Here is a 25,678-nt window from a genome sequence, read left to right on the forward strand (position 1 = left end):
GTCTGTCTCTGTGTGTGTGTGTCTGTGTGTGTGTGTGTGTGTGTGTGTCTGTGTGTGTGTGTGTGTGTGTGTGTGTGTCTGTGTGTGTGTGTGTGTCTGTGTGTGTGTGTGTGTGTGTGTGTGTGTGTGTGTGTGTCTGTGTGTGTGTGTGTGTCTGTGTGTGTCTGTGTGTGTCTGTGTGTGTGTCTGTGTGTGTGTCTGTGTGTCTGTGTGTGTGTCTGTGTGTGTGTGTGTGTGTGTGTCTGTGTGTGTGTCTGTGTGTCTGTGTGTGTGTGTCTGTGTGTGTGTATGTGTGTCTGTGTGTCTGTGTGTCTGTGTGTCTGTGTGTCTGTGTGTCTGTGTGTGTGTGTGTGTGTGTGTGTGTGTGTGTGTGTGTGTGTGTGTGTGTGTGTACAGTATATATCTGGGCATCCACATAGTGAAAACCAGAACAGAGAAACAAAAAAAGGATGAAATTCAGGTTATGCAGTGGCTCTCAGTTGTCTTAAATTGAATTATCACTAGTACATAGTAAACATACAGTTATATAAAACAAAAGAAGCCATACTAACATGTTCCCAGTTACAGACATCATACATCATATGTATTATTTTGTATAATTGTCATCATTTCAGCATTATATATTTAAACTGCTCACTTCCTGCCTTCTCTTAAACCTCACGCCTCTTCTGTAATGTTGTTCTCCATGTCGTTTCCACAATTTCCATTTTTTCTGTGTAATTGCTGCTATCCTTTTCTAAACATCTTACTTCCAGTTCTTTTACCTCAGTTACAATATTCAGTACTTCAAATTCCGCTGGTTTAGACTTTGACTTCCATTTTCTAGTAATTGCTTTTTGGCATCCACTAGAATTAATCTTAACAAGACCTTACTATGTCCAGGCAATTCAGATATTGTATCCCCAAAAAATAATTTCCTTAGTTATAACTATTTGCTCACCCAGTATTTCTGACAAGAGTACCCTGTAGGGAATTTTAGTCTGTCAACTCATTTTACTACCAAAACATATGTTCCCAGTTACCTCTTTGTTCACCATCACACCTCCAACATTTGCCATCTACCTGAGGAAAAATTCTTTGGAATCTGTTTGGAGTATAAAATACCTATGCAAACACTGCCAAGCAAAAATCCTAAATCTTCTAGACTTTGTTGAATACTTAGGAGCCATATATATGTCCTCCCATTGTTTCCTTGTAAATTGCTTATTCAGTCTCTCTTCCCAATATTTTCTAATCTCCCCTGATTGATTCCTATAGTTATTGTACATTGTTTCACAAGTATATGCCCTGCTAATTATCCCTATTTATATACAAGCTTCTATTCTAGATTCAACTAAAAACCTGTACCAGAGCAGGTCTTTCACTTAGGATTCCCCTGACCCTTTCTCTTTTCCTGTACTCTGATATCATAGGTTCATAAGTGTGTACTAGGCTAATGGCCCTGGAACCTTTACAAGCCTAACCCATAGAAGTACCTGGCATCATGCCGCCCGACATTAGTTCCCAGTGCCTCTATCAAGTAGAGCCACTGCAGTGATCCCCGGGGTGAACATTCTATTTCCCATCCAGTCATCAAGATTTCTCTTGAAGACGGCCAGTGAGCTGCTCTGCTTGACATGTATGGGAAGTCAGTTCCATAGCATGGGCAGTCTCTGGGTTATGAACCTGTCCCTCCAGCATGTTCTGTTGATTATGGTAATAAGGTTGAGGTCTCTGGAGCGTGTGGTGTGGAGAGATTGCATTTTCTTTAGATGTAGCATTTCTAACAGAGCTGGGTCAGATATGGCTTTGTAAGTCAAGCAGAGATCGTCTCTTAGTAGACGATATGAGACAGAGAATAGCTAGAGTTTTTTGAGTCTGTCTGTGTAGGACATGTGTTTAAGGCCTAGGATCCTTTTCATGAGGTACTTTTATGGCCTTTCCAGCTGTTGCATGTGTCTAGTGAGGTACATGCCAAGTGGGGCATTATACTCTGTGATTGATCTAATGAGGGAAGAGTAGAGGGAGACAATTACCTCTTTCTTCCTGGATGCAAAACCCTTGGTAATGAGATGTGCCACATAGAAGGACTTTCTAACCACAGTGGCAATGTGGTGGTTGAAGGAGAGATTGCTGTCAACCTGGCTCCCCAGATCTCTTATAATGTCTTCAGTGGGCTCCCATCGATGTGGTAATTAGTGGGACCTGAGTTTTTCCCAAAGGGGATGTTGAACCATTTTTTGGCATTAAGCTTAAGGCCATGGTTTTGACACCAGTCATTGGTCTAAGTGAGGCCTTTCTGTACGATGCCTACATCACTTGCGGAGTTAATAATGGCTGCCAGCTTGCAGTCGTCTGTGAACTTGGTCAGCCAGAGTCCCTCCATGTTGGCCTGGACTTCTGAGAAGTAGATGCCAAACAGGAAAGGACCAAGGACCGATCCCTGTGGGACTCCACTCGACTGGTCTTATCTAAATTACCCGATCGAACATTTAGATTAGTGAATATCTAAACGTCGAACTGCTAATATCTAAAAATTAAAACAGTGAACAGCCAATTTAACATAGGGAATGAATTCCCTCGGCCGCAAAAAAAAAAAAATTAAGCCAAAATGAAGTTTGGGGCTTCGCCGCCACCCCCCCCCAACTAAATATACCAACTCCGAGATGGCTCTACAGCGGGGAAAGGGTCAAAAATCTGCATAATGGCCAAGGGAATTCTTTCCCTGCGTTAAATAGGCCATTCGGGTTTTTGAATCCCACACACTTACACAAAATAAACTTGTTATTACATTAAGCCAAGGCATTAAACCAGACATTCACCTAAGCAAAAGTAAGAGAAACATCTTTACTCTGCACATATATATATATATATATATATATTAATGCACTTTTACATCCCAATAGCCCAAGATTGCAGCATATTAACTTAATCATGCTTTTGTCCAGCTATTTTACTATTTTTTACATTAAAATGCCTACATGTCTTTTTTAGTGTCATTCCAGCATTAATGACATGGTGGAGTACATACATTTCAGTCTTCCCATAAGTTTAAAAAAGTAAACAAATGTCCAGTCTGTCTCCGCTACTTTTTCTCGTAAAGCCATGCTTCACAAATGAAATTGATGATTTATAGTCTCACATTTATTCACCAGTTTCAATGTTGTTGATCTTCTTTCTGTTCATCTCCATTTCCCAACCCCAGACTGTGGAACAAGTCCAAGTTACTCCTGATTTGTTTAGTCAACTCCTGTGCTTTTTTCTGTATGTCAAGCATTTTCCTTTGGAACACTGGGAAAGGTTTCACTGGTGAAGTCTGTATGATCTTTATTATCAGAAGAATGAGAATCATGGACCCCTTCTGTTTGACGGCCCACTTTTCATTGGACAAACTTTTGTATTTTCCTTAGCTTGTTCTGGATCAAAAAATAACTTTGATCCTCCAAGAAAAAATATTCTGAGAACAGCTGGATACAGTGGCTTGAATTTTACACCTACCTTTCAACATTAACTGATTGCTGGGATAAATTTACTTCACTTCTAGCCAGTATACAGTGAATAATCATTTTCCACAAACACTCTACTGTCTCCAACTTTTAATTATTTGCCCTTCTGCCATAGTTTTATGAGAATCAGCTCTTGGGAATTCTAAATTGGGTTAGTCTTGTTAAATGAGTATTTTGATATGCTGTGTTTTGATTCATCAGTACTTGGTGGCCAGACGTGAACATTTTTTAAACGATTTTGCTTATGATATAAGGTCATAGAATACATAAGTATCTGAGCAAAAATATTTCAAACAACTTGAAGATCTTGTGCATCTTGACGAATTTTGCAAAGTTCAGTGGTGTCTAATTTAGTTGGACTATGGGAATATGGCTCTGTTACAGCCGATACTGTCTTCCTATTGAAGTTGTGGCTCTGATGGGTGGTCCATTGTGGTATCCAGCTTGGGGGGGGGGGGCTCTGTGAATAGCAATTATGTAATTAATGTAAAATTTTTAGATTGCTGACACATTCATACATAATCATACCCATTTTCTCTTACAAACTACAGATGCCCACTTAACAGGAAAACATTGGTATGTTTTTTTTTCTTTTGGCATTCCAATGTATTTTGTATAGACTTGTGGCTCCTGGATGCAGCAACAGCAATTTTAAAGTGATTGAACAGCCACTTGGATTACACTTATTAAATACAGCTTTGTGTATTCATTGAAAATTATGTATTTCCAAGTAGTTATTTACCGACTTTGTTATTTGTTGACTTTTAAATTAGTAATGACAGCTTCCCATTTGTTTCCCAGCAGACGTATGTCTAGTGCAGGTAAAAAATATATTGTTGCTCATATAATATACTATGATAGGCGTAATGATGTTGGTCCACACAGTGGTTGTTGAGGTCACAGAAAATGGCCCACTTTTTTTAGAGACAGTAATAAAGTTAGGAAGTATTGCCATTTTGTGTAATCAGCACATTTCAAAAAATCCTTACTGTATCAGTATGGCAACCATTTTGGACATTAGATAGGTGCGAGACATTGCACATAATCTTTATGGTGCAACCACTGACTTTGTAAAAACACTCTTATAACTGTACCATATGTTATTTTTTAACTCATTCACTCCAGTGGAGCTCTGGAATTTTGCACTGTACTTTCCAATGGGTGCAGCCTAGGATTTTTGATATAATCAAATTATGTCCTCACATTTCAGTTTATATCTCTGAAATTATAGGAATTACTAAACAAGAATAAATGACAAACTCTTCAGTGTAGACTATTTTTATAATCATAGTATTTTGTAGGTTCTAAAACTATTTTTATAAATCACAGTTAAAACAGTAAAAGTTAACTTTGTAATATTTTGTAAACAACTTAAAATATCTCAGCAACCTTTCAAATTATACACATACTGTCAGCAGCATTTTGCTCATCCAGCTGAGGGCTTTTATATGAATCTAAGCAGTTCTGGGTACTTTTATGTTAAACCCCTACCACTTCTCGCTGCTGTGTTTTGACACTATTTCGTCGGCACTTTGGATTGCCTTCTTTTCTACACCACTGATGAAGATGACATAAAAACAAATACACAAAGAAGGCTATCCAAACTGCCGGCGAAATACCGTTAAACCCCTACCACTTCTTGCTGCTGTGTTTTGGCAGTATTTCGTCAGCAGTTTGGATTGCCTTCTTTGCTACAACACTGACGAAGATGACATTAAAAGAAATACACAAAAAAGGTATTAATTTTCACACTTCATACCCTTCATAAAATTTATGGCAATACAAAACCTGCTATGCTATGCTACCAACTTTCTAAGTCTTTAACTGCAATATTTAAAATGCACATCTGTACTTCTACACCTTTGTCCCTCATTACTTATGTTTTCTTTCCAATTTTGGTCAGCTAACAGCTTGAGAGATATGCAACCACTACGTCAGCATGTCATTTCTGATCATCCCTGACAAGTTGCACAGCTTATTTTAGACATTTGGCCCCAAGTTGGAGAATTATGCATATTGCTGACAACTCCCTTAATATATACCTCTCAGCTGTCTAGAGTTTTCTCAGAATATCATTTCTGCCTCATGTTCTTGGGGGTTTCCTCATAACATGTGCAGTCTCCTTCCAAATCAGTGAAGATTAAAGTCACAAAATAATGACAAACGTTTGTGTCAGACTAAACATCGTTCACTAAAAAAGCATGCTAACACCAAACAGTTGTTCTTGCAACTTTCTGAGTTTATGGGAGCACTATTTAAAATCGGCCCCTATTTTAGGGGCTATGCTCCTCCATTGCTTTCAGATTTGTCTAAATCTGTTGCGGTAAGAGGTTAAGCCATAACTGTTAATGATTTTCAACACATTTCCACATCTCAGGAGTTAGTCTGTAATAAAGTCTAAAATATTTTTTAATTGTTCAGCCTAAACCTAATGAAATTATCTGTACTATAAGTGAGTTGGTAGGAAAGAAGGCAATCCAAAGTGCCGACGAAATAGCGGCAAAACACAGTAGTGTGAAGTGGTAGGGGTTTAACGGAAAAGTACCCCTGTTCTGTCTGTGCTAATTGGTTGTCAGTATATTTCGAAAAACATGACATTTATAACAGCATAAGTAAATGTTATATGAACACCAATATATCTTTACCTGCAAATATCAATACAGTTATGTTTTCCGTTATGTAAGCTTTAAGATGAAATATTTTAATATGTTGTATGTAGCACAGTTTTGGAATTATTAATGCAAATATGAACAAGCCATATTTGATGCCTTAAGATGTCAATAGGATGTAACTGCAGAAACACATGGAGGTGTCACTCGGCTTACTTTTTATAAATTTACAGATAATAAATACAATTTATTTATTTATATTTGCTTATTGGAGTAGTGCAGTGATCAATATTGACAAATTTCAGGTTCAGACAAGGTGAAATAAAAAACATTTCACAAACAAAAAATGCAGAAAATAAGCAATAACAGAGGAGTTCAGACTAACTACATAGAAAGAAATGTGTAAATGCAGCATTCATTGTAGTTATTACCCCAGACTATCTGAAAAAGCCAATATCTTACTATGGATGTGTTTGCCAAAAAATAATTTTATATTCTGACAACATACTCCTGTCACTGTCAGAGATACTTCTGTTTCCAAGAAATGCTTGTCTGTCTGATTTTTATGATCAGATACTGCAATCACATAGTGACTATCGTTGCATCACAGGAAGATGTTACCTGGTTCGATTTCAAGATGAGGGGGCTTCTGTGCAAAGTCTGCATGTCTTCCTGTGTCTCTATGGTTTCCTTCCACCACCCAAAGACATGCAGAAAGTGAACTGGCATTCTTAAGATTGCCTGTGAGTATGTGTGGAGTGTGAGAATGTCTGCATGAAACTGTATTCTACAGTACATTGGCACCTCGTCCAGAATGTTTTTCAATGCCTTGCACCTACTGGGTTTATGGATAAGTTCCAGTGTCCCCACAATCTTGTAATGGAGAAAATGGGTCATCAGAAAATGGCTAGATGGATTGACTTTATGATAGCTTAGAGTCAAAGTTAAAAAGAATATTCTTGTACTGCAGAGGGGAGTAGGGGTTGGCATAATGGCTAAGGTCTTCTCCTCACAGATACGAAGTACAGGGTTTGATTCTGACCACTGGTTATTGCCTAGGCTTGTAGTAGTCTGCCGATTGGTAGCCTAATATTTAACTGTAAATCTATGAAGATGGACCTTCGATCTTGACAAATACTTGTTTTCCTTTTGATTTTTCAGAGCAAACTAATTGCAGGAAAGATTATACCTGCCATTGCCACTACCACTGCTGTTGTTTCTGGCTTAGTGTGTTTGCATCTCTACAACATCGTACAAGGTCAGAAGACAATTAAAAGATTCAGGAATGGCTTCATTAACCTTGCAATTCCTTTCTTTGCTTTCTCTGAGCCCCTCGCTGCCAAAAGTAACTTGGTAAGTAAGACTATTCCCAGTTCCTTGGTTTAGCCTGGCTTCATTTTCCATTTTATATTGCTTTCTTTAATTGTACCCTTATCAATTTAATGAGTAGGTGGCCTAAATAGCTTTTCGTATGTGATGATTCTGGCAGTGGGTTTTCAAGTGCTGAAGGGATATCTGTGCTAAAATTGTTATAACCTGTTTTGCTACATTTGGAATCCAGCAGAATGCATACTAATTAATGAAATTGTAAACTTTGTTTGGAAATACTTTCTAACTTGGCCACTTTATTCTACTTTTTTGGCCAGTTATGTCCTAGAGAAAATTCCAAGCATCTGATAAAATTGTTAGAGAAACTTCTGTTACTGAGAAATGATTGTCTGATTTTTATGACCAAGACAGTACAGTCATGTAGTGTCTGTCATTGCTGTATTACAGGAAGATGTTCCCTGGTTTGATTCTAAGGATTAATACTAATTACAGTTCTGACTTTTCACAAGGATATCCATTATGGTTGTTACTGCTTGGTTATGTACCAATGTTTCTTTGAAAGTATGTAGCAGGTTGATTGTTCTTCAGTGATGGCCTTACATTAATATTTTCTTTTTTATTTACATTTAGTTACCGGGATAGCCACTGGGCCAAGGAGAACCCATTTTCAGTGAAGGCCCGGGGAGAAAAGCTCCACAAAGTATAAGTATTACACAGTACATATATAGTATATTATGTGACAAACAAAAAACATAAACATCACAAATGTGAAGCATAGTACAAATTCAATACAGCACCATACAGTGGAGAACTAAAAGATAGTACAATCTGATCAATATACATTGGTACCCTGTCAGCGTACATGTACACATAGTACTTTAACTCGTAACAAGCCTTTTATAACAACACATAGGAAAGTATAACACTGTTTGATATATGAAAGATTAACAGAACTGTCACAAAAGAGCAAAAGCACCTTAGCAGATACATGTAGGACCCAAGGAGCAGGACTCTGAAACACAGAGGTACATCTTACCAGGGTACCATCGGAGATGAGCAGGTTTTCCATAAACTATTAGTGTGTCAGCACATTGGCTTTTGAAGGTACAGTAACACAGACATATCATCTACTGAGGTACATATCTTCAACTGAATCTGATTACTGGGTTCTGCCAAGACTTCTTCCAGCATGGATATGATCTCTTAAAAATATCAAGCAGTAATAGAGGGTGGAGCATTTTCAAGAATTCCATGTTTAATTACAACATATTTAGATGGTCTGTATGATTGTGCTTATATAATAAATGAACATTAGCATATCGGGTACATGTTAATCATGCAAATCCCACTTTGCTGACTTTTGACTAATCATGTTCACATTTGCATCTGTGCAGTTAATTATCCTGATTACAGAGCACCAAAATGTGTGTGTCTTAAATTGAAGTAGTACGCCAAGTACCTTGACAATTATTCAGGTATCACACCGTTACTACTATGTGTCATGGCCTGGTTTTATAACTATGGATTTTTTTAACTAAAGTAACAAATTTTGACTGTATTATGCAAGAAGTGCTAATTATAGAGTAGTTTATATCATTGGCTCAGTCCGCATATTGCCGTATTTGTTCATTATCCTATGAAGTACTACGTAGTGCTGTTTTACACAATTAGTGCATTAAATAGTTAGAGTTGCAACATAGCGTTGAACCTTCCATCGCCAAAATGTGGAACAATCTGGAACAAAGGAGGAAAATGGAATCCCTTACTAATGGTTTCAACTAGGAAGCTCACAGAATCGTTATTAATGGTTTCTTTAAACTTACAATAGTTATTTAAAAATTATTATGATTCTGCATTATCCAGCATTATCTACCATAGAAATGTATTAAAAAGATTTCTAACAAAGAATGTATAGGTTCTGAATTCTTAAAACTACTGCTATATATATATATATATATATATATATATGTGTGTGTGTGTGTGTGTGTGTGTGTGTGTGTGTGTGTGGAAATTAACACTTCATGTGCTCTAAGATTTAGACGTTACATGGCACACAACACAAAGTGATTGAGTATTACACAACTGTTATGGAAAGTTGTCAGATTTCACTGCCTCTTTATGCACGCCCTGAGATGATGGATTTGCCCTCAGACCACCATTAATTTAATGAACTAATTCTAAGGTCAAACACTTCAGAGATCAAGGGTGTAGCTAGTCATACTCAGTGTACTCTGATATATTTTTGAGTATATCATAGTATTATAGTATCACAGTATCATAGTCTTACAGGGGTGTGTATTATCAATGCAGTAGTTTGCAGGGGGTGGCCATCTTGCTAAAAGATATTGAGATGCATTTCTTTTTTTTTTTTTACTTAAATTTTTTTCTATTTTAAAATATCATAATTTGTCATACATGAACTCAGAACTGATAACATGTATGCAGTTTTAAAACCTATAAACTACAGAACAATATATAACTGTATACATTGGTGTCTATGCAGAAGAAAGCAATAAATACATTTAAACTCATTGTGAACAATAATATATTAGTTCCTATATCTTTGTCCATTTGCTCAAATATTTCTTGGCATTGAGTTTTAGACCATGGCTCCGGCACCAGTTATTAGTGTGCATCCGACCATCTTGGAGGATATTAGTATCTTGGGAGAATCGATGAATGCTCACAGTTTGAAGTTGTCTGCAGAACTGATGCCAGAAGTCCTTGATGTTAGTCTTGATTTCAAGAAGTACATGAGTCAAGGTTGACGCATCTACTGAGTTGCCCTTATCCATCACTTTGCGTACCTTCTCAAAGAAGTCCACCAGATGTAGCAGACAAGACCTGTCCTTGACAGACATGAACTGACTGGGGTCCATTGTTTGTAGATTACCTATGACATCATTTACTGGGGTCCATTGTTTGTAGATTATCTATGACATAATTTATGATAGCCATGATTATCTTCTCCATAGCCTTGCAAAACAGGCTTGTCAGGCTAATGGGTCAGTAGTTTCCTGGGTCTGTAGATGGGCTGCCCTTGTGCAGTGGTATAACTGTTGCAGTCCTCCATTCATTAGGTAAAAAACCTATCTGGAGATTGTGGTTGAAGAGAGATTCTAGTGGACCTGATAGTTCATGTTTCATGATATTAAAACGGCATCATGGGATATTATTGCGACCCATTGATGTGGTGGTCTTGGCTTTGGAGATCACCTTGAGGATCTGCACTCTAGTGAAGGTTGGGGGCAAGTCAGTTGGAATTTCTTGAGGAATACCTAGTGGGAAGAGGGGTAAAGTTTGACCCAAATTTGTCAGCAAGGAGATTAGCTATATCTTCTTGTTCCATGTAGGGAGCACCACTTACAGTTAATTTGATACATTGTTGTGTTCTGCCTTTGAGGTTTCGGACACAGTTGAAGAAAGCCTTTTAGCTGTCCTTAACCTGGGCTGATATTTTACCTCAGATTTGGCTTTGTGGGCTTTATTAACCCCCTGAGTTCCTTGTTTAGGCTGATGTGGAAACGTTTACCTTGTTAGGTATCTCTCTCTATAGTTTTTGTCTTGAGTTTTTTTCCTTTTGTTGTATAGCCTAATAATTTTGGAATTCTACCAGGACGGTTTGATTTTTGCACCAGTCCTGGCCTTGTTTAGAGTAGGTACAACAGTTTCTATACAGTTGTCAACATGGCTATACGGGGTTTCTGTAAATGTTTCTGCTTAGGCAACAGTATTCTCAGAGTTAGAGAGGCTTGAAATTTATTTAGGGTGTGACTTAGTAGAGGGAAGTTTGCCTTGGAATAATTCTTAAATGTTCTAGAGTTTCCAGGTGTCCTTGGTTTTACATTTACCTCAAAGGAGACTGCTTTTTGGTCTGACCAGACAAGCAAAGACATTATGTGAGGGGGTGGGGGTGCATCATTCTGTCATGTTAGTGAGGATCAGGGAAAGGATGCTTGAGTCCCTACTGGGTGTATGAACTAGCTGGTCCAGGGCATTGGCATTTACAAAGTCAGGGAATCTCTGGACATGTATGCTGGATGTCATGTATGATTCCCAGTTTATGTTGGGATTGTTGAAGTCGCCCATGAATATAGTGTTGGGTCAGATGGGGAGTGTGTCAAGTACCTTTACGTAAGTGTTGTGGTTTTCCTGGGTCATGGAGGGAAACCTATAGCTTGCAAAGATATAGTATGGGACCTTATTTATGGTGCTTTGGACATAGAGAAGCTCATGTCCATCATGGTGATGAATCAACCTTGAGGTGTGTTTATTTTTAATGTATATAGAGACACCTCCCCCTTTTGTGTTTTCTTGTACAGTATCTGGTCTAAATGAGTGGAAGGCATTGCAGTCCTGCACTGCCTGGGTGCTGTATGCCTCTTTAAAGGCATTACAGCCCTGCACTGCCTGGGTGCTGTCTGCTTCTTTAAACCATGTATCGTGACTATAGAAAGGTGTACATTCTCCAAGGTGATGAGAGCCTGTAGGAAGTGGCGTTTCTTGTTCAGACTCTTGGTATGGAGCAGTAACACTTTCAGATTTTTTGGGTTTGGTACAGCTGTGTTGGAAGGATTATCTGGTTGGCAATGCCTAAAAAAAGATAATACGAGGTGGAAAAGGTTTTCACCAGTATTTGAAATACCGGGAGGATAGATGCACACCATCCCTGACAAAGCACCATGGTCTGTCAACCATGTCCTGTCTGACTGAAAACTATTGTACCCCCTTTTTAAAATGACACCATATTTTAAGCCAGTTGTTAAAGATGACATATTATGTCTCAAAGAGCTCAAAAGACATAGAACAGTCAAAACTAGTGTTTGCTTTACAGAGTTATACAAAACGTACTTACTCGATAGGAATGCTCCTTTAAAAAGTAACATTTCTTAACGGTTATATCTGGCAACAATTGCAAATTATGTGTTGCTTTACAAAGTGCAAAGGGACAACAGTTTAAGGGTTGAGTATATTTTTAAATGATGGGGGGCAACAGCATTCGGTTTGGGTACAAACATATAAATTTCTGGATACACCCCTGTCAGAGATTAATGCAGTGCTTGGTTTTGCTGGGAAGTCATGCATTTCACTTGATTTTGAGGTATTGTGACCTTGGTATAATAAATGTACATGGGTGGGGTACTGTCCCTACACCATGAAGCACAGGAGGTATGTCCCCCTAGAAATATATTATATCACCCTATAAAAACACCTGTATTCATTCTGTCTTGAATGTGTTTGCATGTTGTGCTTATTGCTGTTTTACTGCATGCTTCTTATGCATTTTGACTATTTATACTTGAATATATGAAAAGTGAACTACTTGATCCAATAGCAGAGGTTTGGAGTTTGACGAGCAGAGTGTCACTTATTTAACACATTAAGTATGTACACTGCAATCTTTTATGTAGTGCAGTCTGTCTGTAATGGAATACAGATAAACTGCTTTAATTTATAAGCTCTATAAATGAGATATCAATTTATTTATTATACTTTGTTAATTGGGTCAGTTACTAATGGGCATAGCAATCTTACAGAAGAAATCGGGAGAAAAAAGCTCCAGTAACAATTAGTGGTGTGCAATTTGTGCACAACAAAAGCATGTATGGATAACATTGTAAAGAAGTATATACTGCTTTTTTCTAAACAGTTTCACATCTTAGATTTCATCATTACAGTACTGTGAATGTTGCAGGACAATAAGTTAAGGTATTTAATTACACAATGTCAAGCAGAGACACTGTGCTATAGCAATGTGCTCAACTTAAACTTTTTCAGTATGCAGATGGCACAACTGATGTTGTTCGTGTTTCACTGTTGCAGTCATTACATTTGGGTTATCTGCTTGCTGGTAGCCCTGAGTCAGCCTGATTAACAAAGTCTTGGGCCTTGCGTCGGTTGCTGTTCCTTCTTTCATGACGTCAGGTCATCAGGGGTATAAAACATGCAGCCAACGCCATTACATCAGTCTTTCTTGCCGTGCGGTACCCGAAGCAGAAGCAGCTCGCAAGTGCCAGTCAGCCGACTCCTGAAATTTTCGTTTTTGAGTTTCAGAACCGAGGTCTTCAACTAAAGCTAAGTACCCTGTTGGGGAAACCTTTTCTTGCTCCTTACCGATGTCAGTAAAAGTTAATAATTGCATTACTTGTGGGAAGCAAATGCCTCATAAAGATTTTCAATCGTACTGTATTCCTTGCCTAGGCCCTGACCATGACATACCTTTATGTCAGTTTTGTGTTTTATTTAATCAGCGCACTGTCCGTCGTCTGTATATTTTTGCCTCTAAATATTTCGATTCTCAGTTTAATTATCCAGAAATGTCATCGTTTAGCCATCCAGCTACCGGGATTCCAAAAAAATACAAGGATAAAGACAGAGACAGGCCGCCAAGGTCCAAAACTGCCGACGACGCTTCTCCTAAGCTAGTTGCCAGTTCGCCGGTGCTCAGTGAGGCACTTTCTCAGCCCCTGATACCCACTACTTCTGATTCGCAGGCCTCTACTGAGACCCATTCGGAGTCCGGTATGCCACAAAATGCTTCAACTATGGAATACGTGGATGTCTCTACCTTGGATGGGTCCAGAGCTGCTGTGCAGGCACTGGCTTCTGAGGGTGTATTCAGGCTTATGGACATGCATATTAAACCAACGCCTCCTTTTTCACTTAGGTCTAAATCTCGAACCATGCCTAAAAACTGACGCCTAGGCCACATGCTCAGGCCTCTATGCTTAAAAAGCAAATGATAAGAATGGCTGAAGATCTAATAACTCTAATCAGGGTAGCCAACCCCCCCCCCCCCTTCTAAGAGGCCCAGGACTGAAGTTGTTTATGAATCTTCTGAACATGATTCTGTTTTTTCTGATTTTTCTAATGATCTGGATTTGCCCTTATCTACTTGTGAGGCTTCTGATGCAGAGGACTCTATTCCCTCTGCTTCCCCTCCTGAGGAGTTTTCATTTGGTGAAACCTTACATACTCTAATGGAGCATTTCCACTGGGAAAGCCAGGATTTTTTCTGATTCAAAAAAGAGGCTCAGGGATTTCTTACTTCTGCCTCAGCATAGGCCTTTAGCTATTCCTCCTGTATTAGACATTGTTGATGATGCTTTTTCAGAATCTAGTTTGGCCCCTAATTCCTTGCCTCCTGCTCCCAGAAAACCTGACCGATACTACAGGGTCCCTGCGTCACACAAGTTCCTTTTTAAAAATTGTATTGCGTATCCAGAGACTATTTCACAGGGGCTCAAGGGCATTAAGGCTTCTACTGCTAAAAATCCTACCCCTTCTGATAGATGGGGTAAGAAGGTTTACACTTCTGCAATCTTGGCCATTAGGGCTTTAAACTGCCAGTTTCATATGTTAAAGTATCAGCAACATGTTATTGGATTGCTTAAACAGAAAATGATGTTGATTCCTGATTGTGTGGAAAATAAAGAATTCAGGATTTAATGCATTCTGCTGAACACGTTGGAAAACATACTTTGCAATGTAGTTTTGATTCATTAGAGGCCTCTTTCAGGATTGCTGTTACTGGGCCTGTGCCCAGAAGGCATGCTTAGCTTAAGGAGCAATCTTTACCTGATCATGTTAAAGCTAAATTGTTGGATGCTCCCTTAAATCAGGACCACCTGTTTGGCAACAAGGCTGAGGAAGTTCTTAAAAAGATGGAAGATAAAGTTAAATGTATGCAAGCTGTTAAAGATTTCTTACAAGTTCAGCCTCCTAGATTTAGTAGGCACTGGCCCTCTAAAAATTGGTCCTTTCCAGCCCCTTCCAGGTCTTCTCAAGCCAAACCCAGACACAGCAGAAACCCCAAGTTTCAGTCCCAGGGGACACACAGGACTAAGCAGTGGGGGGCCTCCACTTCCAAATCTGGGAGTAATAAGACTCCCCCCTGTGGTAAACTGTCTCAATGACTTCCTTTTAAAATTTCTAAGCACTTATCAACTGACTGCCCCTTTGGGGGGAAAGATTGCTCTTCATGCAAAGAACTGGGAACTCATTACCCAGGACAAATGGGTTTTAAATATAGTGTCCCAGGGATACAGATTTCACTTCCACACTTTGCCAACAGCAAATGGGTGGCCGGACCAAAAACAAGTACTTTCTCTCTTAAGTATGGGGGGCTATTCAATTGGTACCAGAAGAGGAAAAGGGACAAGGGTTTTACTCAAGACTTTTCCTGGTACCCAGAAAAGACAATTCATGGCATCCTGTCCTGGACCTGTCTACTCTAAACAACTTTTTGGAGATTCCAAAATTCAAGATGCTAACTCCTCACAAGTTGCTTCCTATGCTAGGCAAAGATGCCTGGTTGGCAACACTAGATTCAAAAGAAGCATACCTGCACATCCCAATCAGGAAATCTTGCAGAAGATACAGTCACTTCAAAGCAGGCTACATGCACTATCAGTTGTCTGCACTGCCCTTTGACGTATCTACTGTGCCCAGGGTATTCACAAAGTGCCTAGCTCCAGTTATTGCATTTTGCAGGCAAATAAATATTCAAATATACCCATACCTGGACGATTGTCTAATTCAGGCAGAAAGCCAGAACATACTTTTGAATCATCTGGCCTTTGTACAAAGGGTTCTAACTTGCCTGGGGTACACCATAAATGAAAAGAAATCTCACCTGGTACCCTGTCAACAAATTATATTCCTGGGAGCAAGCTTGAATACAACTTCCCAGATGGCTTACCACATGCCAGAGAAACAAATTCATTTGACAACCTACTTCAAACAAGTGACCACAAAAACCCTGCTATCTGCAAGACAAATACTGCAAGCCTTGGGGTTCGTGGCCTCCTGCATTCTTCTAATTCCATATGCAAGACTGCATATGAGGAAACTACAGTAGTATCTAAAAAGCTTATGGTGTCAACATTCCCAGGATCTAGAAGCAATTATTCCTATCCTACTTTGCCTATGCCTAGAGTTCCTTTGGTGGGCAGAGGCCTGCCACCAAAACAAGGGACTACCTTTCACATCACCCCCTGCCACCCAAACCCTAACAACAGATGCATCAGACTATGCATGGTGGGCTCACCTGGCAGGGAAGTGCATTCAGGGTAAATGGAACCCAAGTCAAATGAACCTGCGTATCAATCAAAAAGAAATGTTAGCTGTACAGAACGCTCTGACAGCCTTCAAGGACCACATTCTTCCAGGACAACTAATGGTAAAGACGGACAACACCACTGTTATGTGGTACATAAACAAGCATGGGGTACACATTCTTACCCCCTCTACAGACTAGCCATGGCATTGTGGAACACAGCCTTGAGCTATCAAGTGCACCTACAAGCTCAATTCCTGCCAGGAAAATTAAATACACTGGCAGATGGACTAAGCAGAAACCTCATAGACCCACATGAGTGGAAACTGGAACCAAAGATTTTCAACATGTTGACAAGCAAATGTGGGAGCCCAGATATAGACCTATTTGCCTCTCCCCAGAACTACCAATTGGACAAATTTTGCACCAGGACTCCCCACAAACAAGCCTGGAAAGTGGATGCTCTGTCCTTCAGCTGGAAAAACCTATCAGTCTATGCCTTCCCCCCTCTGCCTCTGCTCTCCAAAGTACTACTAGGTTCATAGGTTCTTAGATTAGAACTAGGCTAACTGCCCTTGTGAGCCATTTCAAGCCTAGACAATTACCCCATGAGAGAATCAAACCCTGCACCTTGTGTCTGTAAGGTAAACACCTTAACCATTATGACATCCTCCCACCCTAAAAATCCCATACTAAAAATCAAACAGGACAAACCAAGGATGATTTTGATTGCTCCAGACTGGCCATGCCAACACTGGTACCCCCTCCTGCACAGCGTGTCATGGTTATCCCCATGGCACCTGCCTCAGACTCCTTCCCTCTTGTCCCAGCAGGAGAACCAGATTGTGCACCCTCAGCTTCTAACACTGAACCTTGCAGCCTGGCTAATGACTTAATCTCTCCTTTACCATCCCTCAGTAAACCTGTGATGGATATCATTTTAGAGGCAAGGAGGCCTACTACTAGAAAATCTTCTGCTGAAAAATGGAAAAGATTCCTTGCCTGGAACCAATCTCAAGGGATGAGCACAGCAGCACCCAATTTACCTCAGATTTTACAATACTTAACTGAGATGCTTCACAAGGGCCTGTTTTTTTCTTCAATTAAAATCCACGCCTCAGCCATTTCAGCTCATTATAACACAGAACCTCCCCTCTTCTCTCATCCACTACTCAAGCAGTTCCTCAGAGGGGCCAAAAATTTGAGACCACCCAGGAGAGCTTCAACCCCAGCCTGGGACCTTAACTTTGTTTTGGAGAAACTCACTTTACCTCCTTTCGAGCCACCTGCTACTGCGGACTTAAAATTTCTTTCTTGGAAAACAGCTTTCCTTTTAGCAATCACTTCAGCTAGAAGGGTATCTGAATTACAGGCCCTTATGGCAGTGAAGCCTTTCATCATCTTTCATGCGGACAGGGTGTCCCTCGGAACCAATCCATCCTTCATGCCCAAGGTGGTATCCAGTGTGGCTCTTAATCAGTCCATTCATTTGCCAACCTTCTTTCCCAATCCAAAGAACAAAGGGGAATGGATACTGCACTCCTTAGATGTGCACAGACAACTTAGATTGTACTTGGACAGGTCTAAACCTCAAAGGAAATCTGAACAACTGCTGGTGGCATTTGCTGCAGGGGCAGAGGGGAAGGCTATTTCAAAGCAAACCATTTCTAAATTGATAGGCCATTGCATTCATTTCTGCTATAAGCATCATAGAAATCCTATCCCCCAGGGCATCAGAACTCACTCCACCAGGGCTGCATCTACCTCTACAGCCTTTTTCAGAGGTGTTCCTACCAGGGACATCCTAGAAGCTGCTACCTGGACTTCTGTACATACTTTCACCAAGCATTATCATTTGCCAGTTTTCTCTAAATCCAGAGCTGGCTTTGCCACTGCAGTCTTGCAGGGTCTTATAGCTGGTCTTAATGCTATTTAAATTCCTCCTCCCAACCATAGCTTTGGGAATCTACCCAAATGTAATGACTGCAACAGTGAAACACATAGAACATAGTACAGTTGTGTACACTTACCATAAATGTAGATGTTTGAGTGTATTCACTGTTGCAGTCCTGGTTACCCTCCCTCCAGCCCCCTAACTTCTTTTGGTTATACCTCTACATTACTTTACTATGCTTAAACGCTTTTTGGTGTATTTGATTTTTTGTTGGAGGTATATCATTGTACTTTCATATTTAATTGCTTCCCATTAGGGGGGTACCTGACATCTGGGGCAAGAAAAATGGATGTAATGGTGCCGGCTGCATGTTTTATACCCCTGATGACCTGATGTCATGGAAGAAGGGACAGCAGCCGACGCAGGACCCAAGACTTTGTTAATCAGGCCGACTGAGGGCTACCTACAAGCAGATAACCCAAATGTAATGACTGCAACAGTGAATACGCTCGAACATCTACATTTATGGTAAGTGTACACAACTGTACTTTCTCCGTATAAGATTCAAGCAGAAGTTGGCAGAAAAAAAACACTCCAAACAAGCTTTTCACATGCTGAAAAATGATTATACAGTGCACATCTAACACTAATGCAACAAAGAGTAACTTAGTTATGTTATGCTCAAATGTTCGTAATAAAACTCATTGTCACATATTAGAAATTAAAACCTGTACAGACAATATGATTTATGTTCCTGGCAATGAGTAGAGTCATCTTAATTTACTCTTAAGGTTAGAATGTCCAACAGATGGACTCTGTCCAGAAAGGTACTGTGAGGGCAGAAAAGGTTTTAGCCAAAGTGCAAAAGCCATGGTAAAAAAGGTACAACTCATCTCTGGCAAACCAGAAAGGGTTGCCATCTAAGTCTTTTATAAGCTGACCCTTACTGGATCCCATAAAATGTCCCAATCTATATAACCAAGCTAATTATCTTTGTCTTTGATTCATGGCATCATTGTGGGTGATGGCAAAGTAAAACACAAGTGTGTTTCCTGTCTTGGATACAAGAATTACAAAATCATTCATGTCCTTTCACGTCAGAATCATATTTGTCAGAGGAGGAGATCAAAGAGCCTTCCTTGTGTCTCAAATCATGGATCTGGAAAGATAGCTAAGAGATCTCATCATGTCTTGAATCATGGATCTGAAAAGATAGCTAAGAGATCTCATCATGTCTTGAATCATGGATCTGGAAAGATAGCTAAGAGATCTCATCATGTCTTGAATCATGGATCTGGAAAGATAGCTAAGAGATCTCATCATGTCTTGAATCATGGATCTAGAAAGATAGCTAAGAGATCTCATCATGTCTTGAATCATGGCTCTAGAAAGATAGGTAAGAGATCTCATCCTGCCTTGAATCATGGATCTAGAAAGATAGGTAAGAGATCTCATCATGTCTTGAATCATGGATCTAGAAAGATAGGTAAGAGATCTCATCCTGCCTTGAATCATGGATTTAGAAAGATAGATAAGAGATCTCATCTAGTCTTGAATCATGGATCTGGAAAGATAGGTAAGAGATCTCATCCTGCCTTAAATCATGGATTTAGAAAGATAGATAAGAGATCTCATCTAGTCTTGAATCATGGATCTAGAAAGATAGGTAAGAGATCTCATCCTGCCTTGAATCATGGATTTAGAAAGATAGATAAGAGATCTCATCTAGTCTTGAATCATGGATCTAGAAAGATAGGTAAGAGATCTCATCATGTCTTGAATCATGGATCTGGAAAGACAGCTAACTGTGAGCATGCCTGACAGTTGAGTTTATTACTAAAACATTATCATGTGGTGGATGCTTTTTCAGAGATTATACCCTCATACTCTTAGACGTATGTATACTGGCTGTAGAGGTATAGGGTGAATGGGCATGCCGTTGTGTGAACTAATGACTGGTGTTTGTTAGTCCTTTGCCTATGGTCTTAAGCAGGTGTTCTATTAACAACCTCGGTGTAAAACTGGTATAGTGGGGAACAACCTCAGTGTAAAACTGGTATAGTGGGGAACAACCTCGGTGTAAAACTGGTATAGTGGGGAACAACCTCGGTGTAAAACTGGTATAGTGGGGAACAACCTCGGTGTAAAACTGGTATAGTGGGGAACAACCTTGATGTAAAACTGGTATAGTGGGGAACAACCTCGGTGTAAAACTGGTATAGTGGGGAACAACCTCGGTGTAAAACTGGTATAGTGGGGAACAACCTCGGTGTAAAACTGGTATAGTGGGGAACAACCTCGATGTAAAACTGGTATAGTGGGGAACAACCTCGGTGTAAAACTGGTATAGTGGGGAACAACCTCGGTGTAAAACTGGTATAGTGGGGAACAACCTCGGTGTAAAACTGGTATAGTGGGGAACAACCTCGGTGTAAAACTGGTATAGTGGGGAACAACCTCGGTGTAAAACTGGTATAGTGGGAACAACCTCGTGTAAAACTGGTATAGTGGGGAACAACCGTATAGGGGAACAAACCCCTCGGTAAAAGCTGTATAGTGGGGAACAACCTCGGTGTAAAGCTGGTATAGTGGGGAACAACCTCGGTGTAAAACTGGTATAGTGGGGAACAACCTTGGTGTAAAACTGGTATAGTGGGGGTGCTCTACATTGTGGATAAGCTTGTCATACTTACCACATGTGCTCTGACATTGCAAAGTAGCAATAAAGGGGTTTACAGAAAATTTGAGGTAGCAGCTGTGCTACCTTATAAGTTCAAAAACCAATGGTGTCAGCTGAGTACAACCACAAAAATAACACTAATAAACTCGGTATAGCAGAATGAAACCAATAAAAGTGAACCCGCTCACTTCCATCAAAAATAAAACAACAGAAAAGGCTTATAAAGAGTAGAACTTTAATAACAATTATGATTGATTAAGCGCTTCCGTTCCACCTTAACGGAATCATCAGAATAAATAACATCCTTCCAAAACCTCTTTAAAATACCGTATTCTAAATTTCATTGGTTAGATTAAAAATTAAGACAAGTGCATGATATAAGATCCCCCTCTAATGGTTATTAATTTCATAAACTATGAGAGTGCATCAGCCAGCAATAAAGTGCTCCTATAAATATATAAAGGTATGCTAATATCTAATAAATCTGCATAAATGCGCATTCCAATACCTTATAAGTTCACAGGTAAGTACTAGACTAGCTGCCCTTGAGAGACATTTTAAGCCTAGCTAATTTCTCTCAAAGGTAAGAATCAAACCCTATGCTTTGTGTCTGTGCGGCAGAGACCCGTAACCATTATGCCAGTTCAAATGTCCACAGCTATCAGGCTGCCTACAGAAGGGGTAAGAGCTGGCTAACCTTCCGTAATGGGCAGTGCAGTCAAAAGGGTATGAGAAAACACAACAGCTAAATAATAATAATAATAATAATAATAATAATAATAATAATAATAATAATAATAATAATGATAAATAATAACAATAATAATAATAATAATAATTAATAAATAACAATAACAATAATAATAATTAATAATAATAAATAATAATAATAATAACAATAATAATAATAATTAATAATAATAACAATAATAATAATAATAATAATAATAATTTATTTATTTATTTTTATTTTACATTTGTTGACCGGGCTAGTCTAGCTGGATATATGTCCATTTTCAGTAGAGGCCCGGGGAGAAAAGCTCCACACAAAACATAAAAGAACAGACTTGTTAATAAAAACATACAATAAAATAGAAATAAACATCAACTTGTTAATAAAATCAACATACATTATGGAACTCAAACAGTTAGAGATCATACATAAGTTTGATCAGTTTCAAAACAATTTTACCTAGTACATAAAGGATATGCAATATGGCATTTGCCATAGAGATAACGGTTAAAGCTCAGGGGGGAAGAGAAGTAGAAGGAGAATGTGAGATAAATAATAGCGATGGGACAGGAGTCAGGAAGTGAGAGAGGAAAAGAAGGAAGACAGTCAAAAGGAGGTGAGAGAGCATAGTAGGACAGCAAGGGTGAAGAGGCAGGGTAGATGCTAAATATTAAGCAAACAGAAGGGTTAAAGGTACAGAGAGGGTGGGGAGAGGGAAGTTACCCTGGAGTAGTACAAGAACAAAGCCAGTGGTTGTAGAAGTACAGTTTGATTTGTTTTTTGAAGAGAGGTAGGGATGAGATTAAAGTTAAGTCTTTGGGCAGCAAATTCCATGCCCTGCCAACAGTGTTCGTGAAAAGGGTGTCACCAGCTACGTTATGGGCCTTTATGGGTTTGGTCATAAGTTTACAGGAGGAACGAAGAGAGGTGAGATTGTTATAAGAGAGTATAAGTTGTGATAGAATAGGGGTGTTATTAGGTTGGTACAGTAGTTTGTGGGCAATAGTGAGTTGTGAGATAATAAGATAGTTTTGTAGTTCCAGCCAGCCTAAGTGTTTCAAATTAAGGCAGTGATGGGTTCTAAAAGGTTTACCAGTGGCGAAGCGGGCAATGTTATTGTAGCAGGTTGCTAGTTTGTTTAGGTTAGTTTTCTTGAGGTTGGTGAAGATAGGAGAGGCATAAAAGAGAGTAGATATTAGATGGGAGTGAGCAATAGTAGCTCTTGTAGAAGGGGTGAGAAATGGTTTAATGCGGTATAAAGACCCTATTTTTCTGTTAACTGATTTGATAGTATTGTTTATATGTTGGTCAAAAGAGAGATTGTTATCAATGGTTATTCCTAGCAGTTTAGTTGTAGAGTCAGGAGAGATTACAGTGTTGTTGTTTGAAGAGATGGTGAAGTTTAGTGGAGGGGTGCGAGTGGTGGGGGTAAAGAGGAGAAGTTTGTTTTTTTTAGCGTTGAGAAGTAGGTACCGTCTAGTGAACCATGTTTCTACTGTGTTGAACATAGTTTGAGTTAGTGAGATGAGATCAGAAGAGGAGGATGCTGAGCAAATGATGGTGGAGTCATCAGCATATTGAATGCAGGTAGCTTGAGGAATTACAGAGTGGGGATCATTAATGTAGAGGGAGAAGAGGAGAGGACCAAGAATGGAGCCCTGAGGGACTCCAATGGTAATGGGCAGTAAGGAGGAGATGTGGTTTTCCCAAAGAATGGCTTGTTGTCTGTTACTGAGGTATGATGTAAACCATTTGATGGCAAGGCTATCAAATGAGAGTGATTCAAGAATGCTAATTAAAGAAGAGTGGTTGACCATGTCAAAAGCTTTGGAGAGGTCAATGAATAGGGCAGAAGAGAGAAGATTATTGTTGCGATTGCTGTTAATGGTATCTACAAAGGAAAGGAGGGCAGTGGTGATGCTATGGTGAGGTCTAAAGCCATGTTGACAGTTAGCTATAATATTGTGAAGAGAGAGGTACTGTAGAAGTTGCTGATGAATACATTTCTCCATAATTTTTGCTAAAGGAGAAAGAAGAGCAATAGGTCTAAAGTTGGAGTAGTCAATAGAGTTACCGCCTTTGTGTAGTGGGATAATATGAGAGATTTTCCAAATATCAGGGATGGTACCTTCTTGGATGGTCCTGTTTATGAGTATAGTAATTGGGTAAGCAATTTCTTAGGCTGCCTTTTGCAGAAAAAGGGAAGGGAGTTTGTCAGCAGAGGGGGTACAAGGTTTCAGCTTGTGAATAAGTTTATAGATGAAAGAGGTAGGGATAGGTTGTAGAGAGAAGTTGTAGGAAGAGTTTACTAGATTATTAGGAGGAAAGAAGTTATTATTGTTTAATTGTCTAGCGAGAGTTTGAATAGTTTCAGTAAAGAATGAATTAAAAGTGTTTGCAGTTTGGAGAGGGGTGTCTGGGTCAGCATTTAGTGGGGAGGGAGTTTTAGCTGTTCCAGGTGAAAGGAGTCTATTGATTGAGGACCAGAACTGTTTGGGTTTATTTAAGTTGGTTTCTTGTAGTTCATAGTAGAACTTTCTTTTGTCGGTGAGTATAGCTTTTTTGGTAAGATTTCTAAGTTGGCGAAAGTGAAGAAGGTCAGAGTTAATTCTATGGGATCTCCATTTGTTCCAAACCTTATTTTTGGAGAGGATTAGTTTTTTAGTTTCATTTGAGAGCCAAGGGGCTGTTTTAGATTTCATTCTAATAGTACGCTCAGGAGCATGTATATCCAAAATAGAAAGGAAAGTAGAATTAAAGAATGATACTGCTTCATTAAGTGGAAGAGTTTTTAAGGGGTTCCAGTTGCAAGCTCTAAGTTCATTTTGAAATAGGTCGATTTTAAAGTGTTTAGTGGACCGTATTTTTCTTATATTAGGGAGATGGAGATAGTCAGTCTTCTCCCTTGTAATGTAAGTTAAGCAATGATCACTGAGGTCATCAGGCATAGTCCCGACTTTGTAGGTGATGTTAACATTGTTTATGAGAATCCAATCTAAAATAGTTTGTTTCATACTTGACATATTAAGCCTAGTTGTAGAGGTAATGGTTTGGATAAAACCGTTTAGGTTAATGTGAGAGGTGGGATTGTCAGTATTGATAGTATTCCAGTCGATATTTAAGTCACCAAGTATTATTGTTTCTTGGGGGTAGTTAAGGGAAACCCAACTGAGAAAGTCTTCTACAATTGGTATATTGTTTCCAGGAGGTATATATATGCAGATGAGGTAAAGGGCTTTCTTAGCATTAAGTTGAAGTTTAGTGATGATGGCTTCTACCTTACTATCTTGGGTTGGACAGGCTGAAAGGGTAGAGATGTTAAGATGATTTTTAAACAGTATTGCTACTCCACCACCTTTCCGTTTAGTACGGTCAAGCCTAAGTATATTATAACCTTGTGGTATAATTTCAGTATCTTTAGTGGCTGGTTTTAGCCAGGTTTCAGAGAGACAGAGAATGTCAAAACAGTGAGTATCTAGGAGGGTGTGTAGGTAGGGTACTTTGTTGTTTACGCTTCGTATGTTAAGATGCCCTATGAGGAGGGTGTTTTTGGTGAAAGGTTTAGATGCTTGAGAGGAAGGATATATGGGGCCTGGGTTGGGGTGAATGTCACCATCTTGTAAGGTAGGGTCATTAGGCTTAGATGTGAGTTTGATTCTAAGGAGGGTTAGAGGTCTTATTTTTTTATCTGAGGATAGGGTATAGGTGAGGTGAGAGTACCTATGGTATTTGGGTAGGTAGTAACTAGGGGTGGAATTGACATTAGAGAAAGTAGTGAGAGCAGTGTAAAGGAAGATGTATGTGTTTGTGAATGTTTAGACTGAAAATGGAGTGGGTACTCTATCAAGGTAATGAGGTAGGTTGAGTAGAGAGTAGTTATAAGTAGAATT

At 39.3% G+C, this 25,678-nt stretch overlaps 1 protein-coding gene across 2 annotated transcripts in view; it reads left to right on the forward strand.

The window, feature by feature from the left end:
• LOC122807796 (ubiquitin-like modifier-activating enzyme 1) overlaps positions 1-25,678 on the forward strand; it is a 2,541,412-nt gene that overhangs the window by 1,603,998 nt on the left and 911,736 nt on the right. For both annotated transcript variants that reach the window (XM_044078854.1, XM_044078853.1), the window contains exon 22: positions 7,256-7,447. In XM_044078854.1, coding sequence (XP_043934789.1) covers positions 7,256-7,447 — 192 coding nt within the window. The remainder of the gene's footprint in view (positions 1-7,255; positions 7,448-25,678) is intronic.

Source organism: Protopterus annectens, chromosome 7.part1 (assembly GCF_019279795.1).
Source record: "Protopterus annectens isolate FY-2018-M chromosome 7.part1, PAN1.0, whole genome shotgun sequence".
NCBI classification, from domain to species: Eukaryota; Metazoa; Chordata; order Ceratodontiformes; family Protopteridae; genus Protopterus; species Protopterus annectens.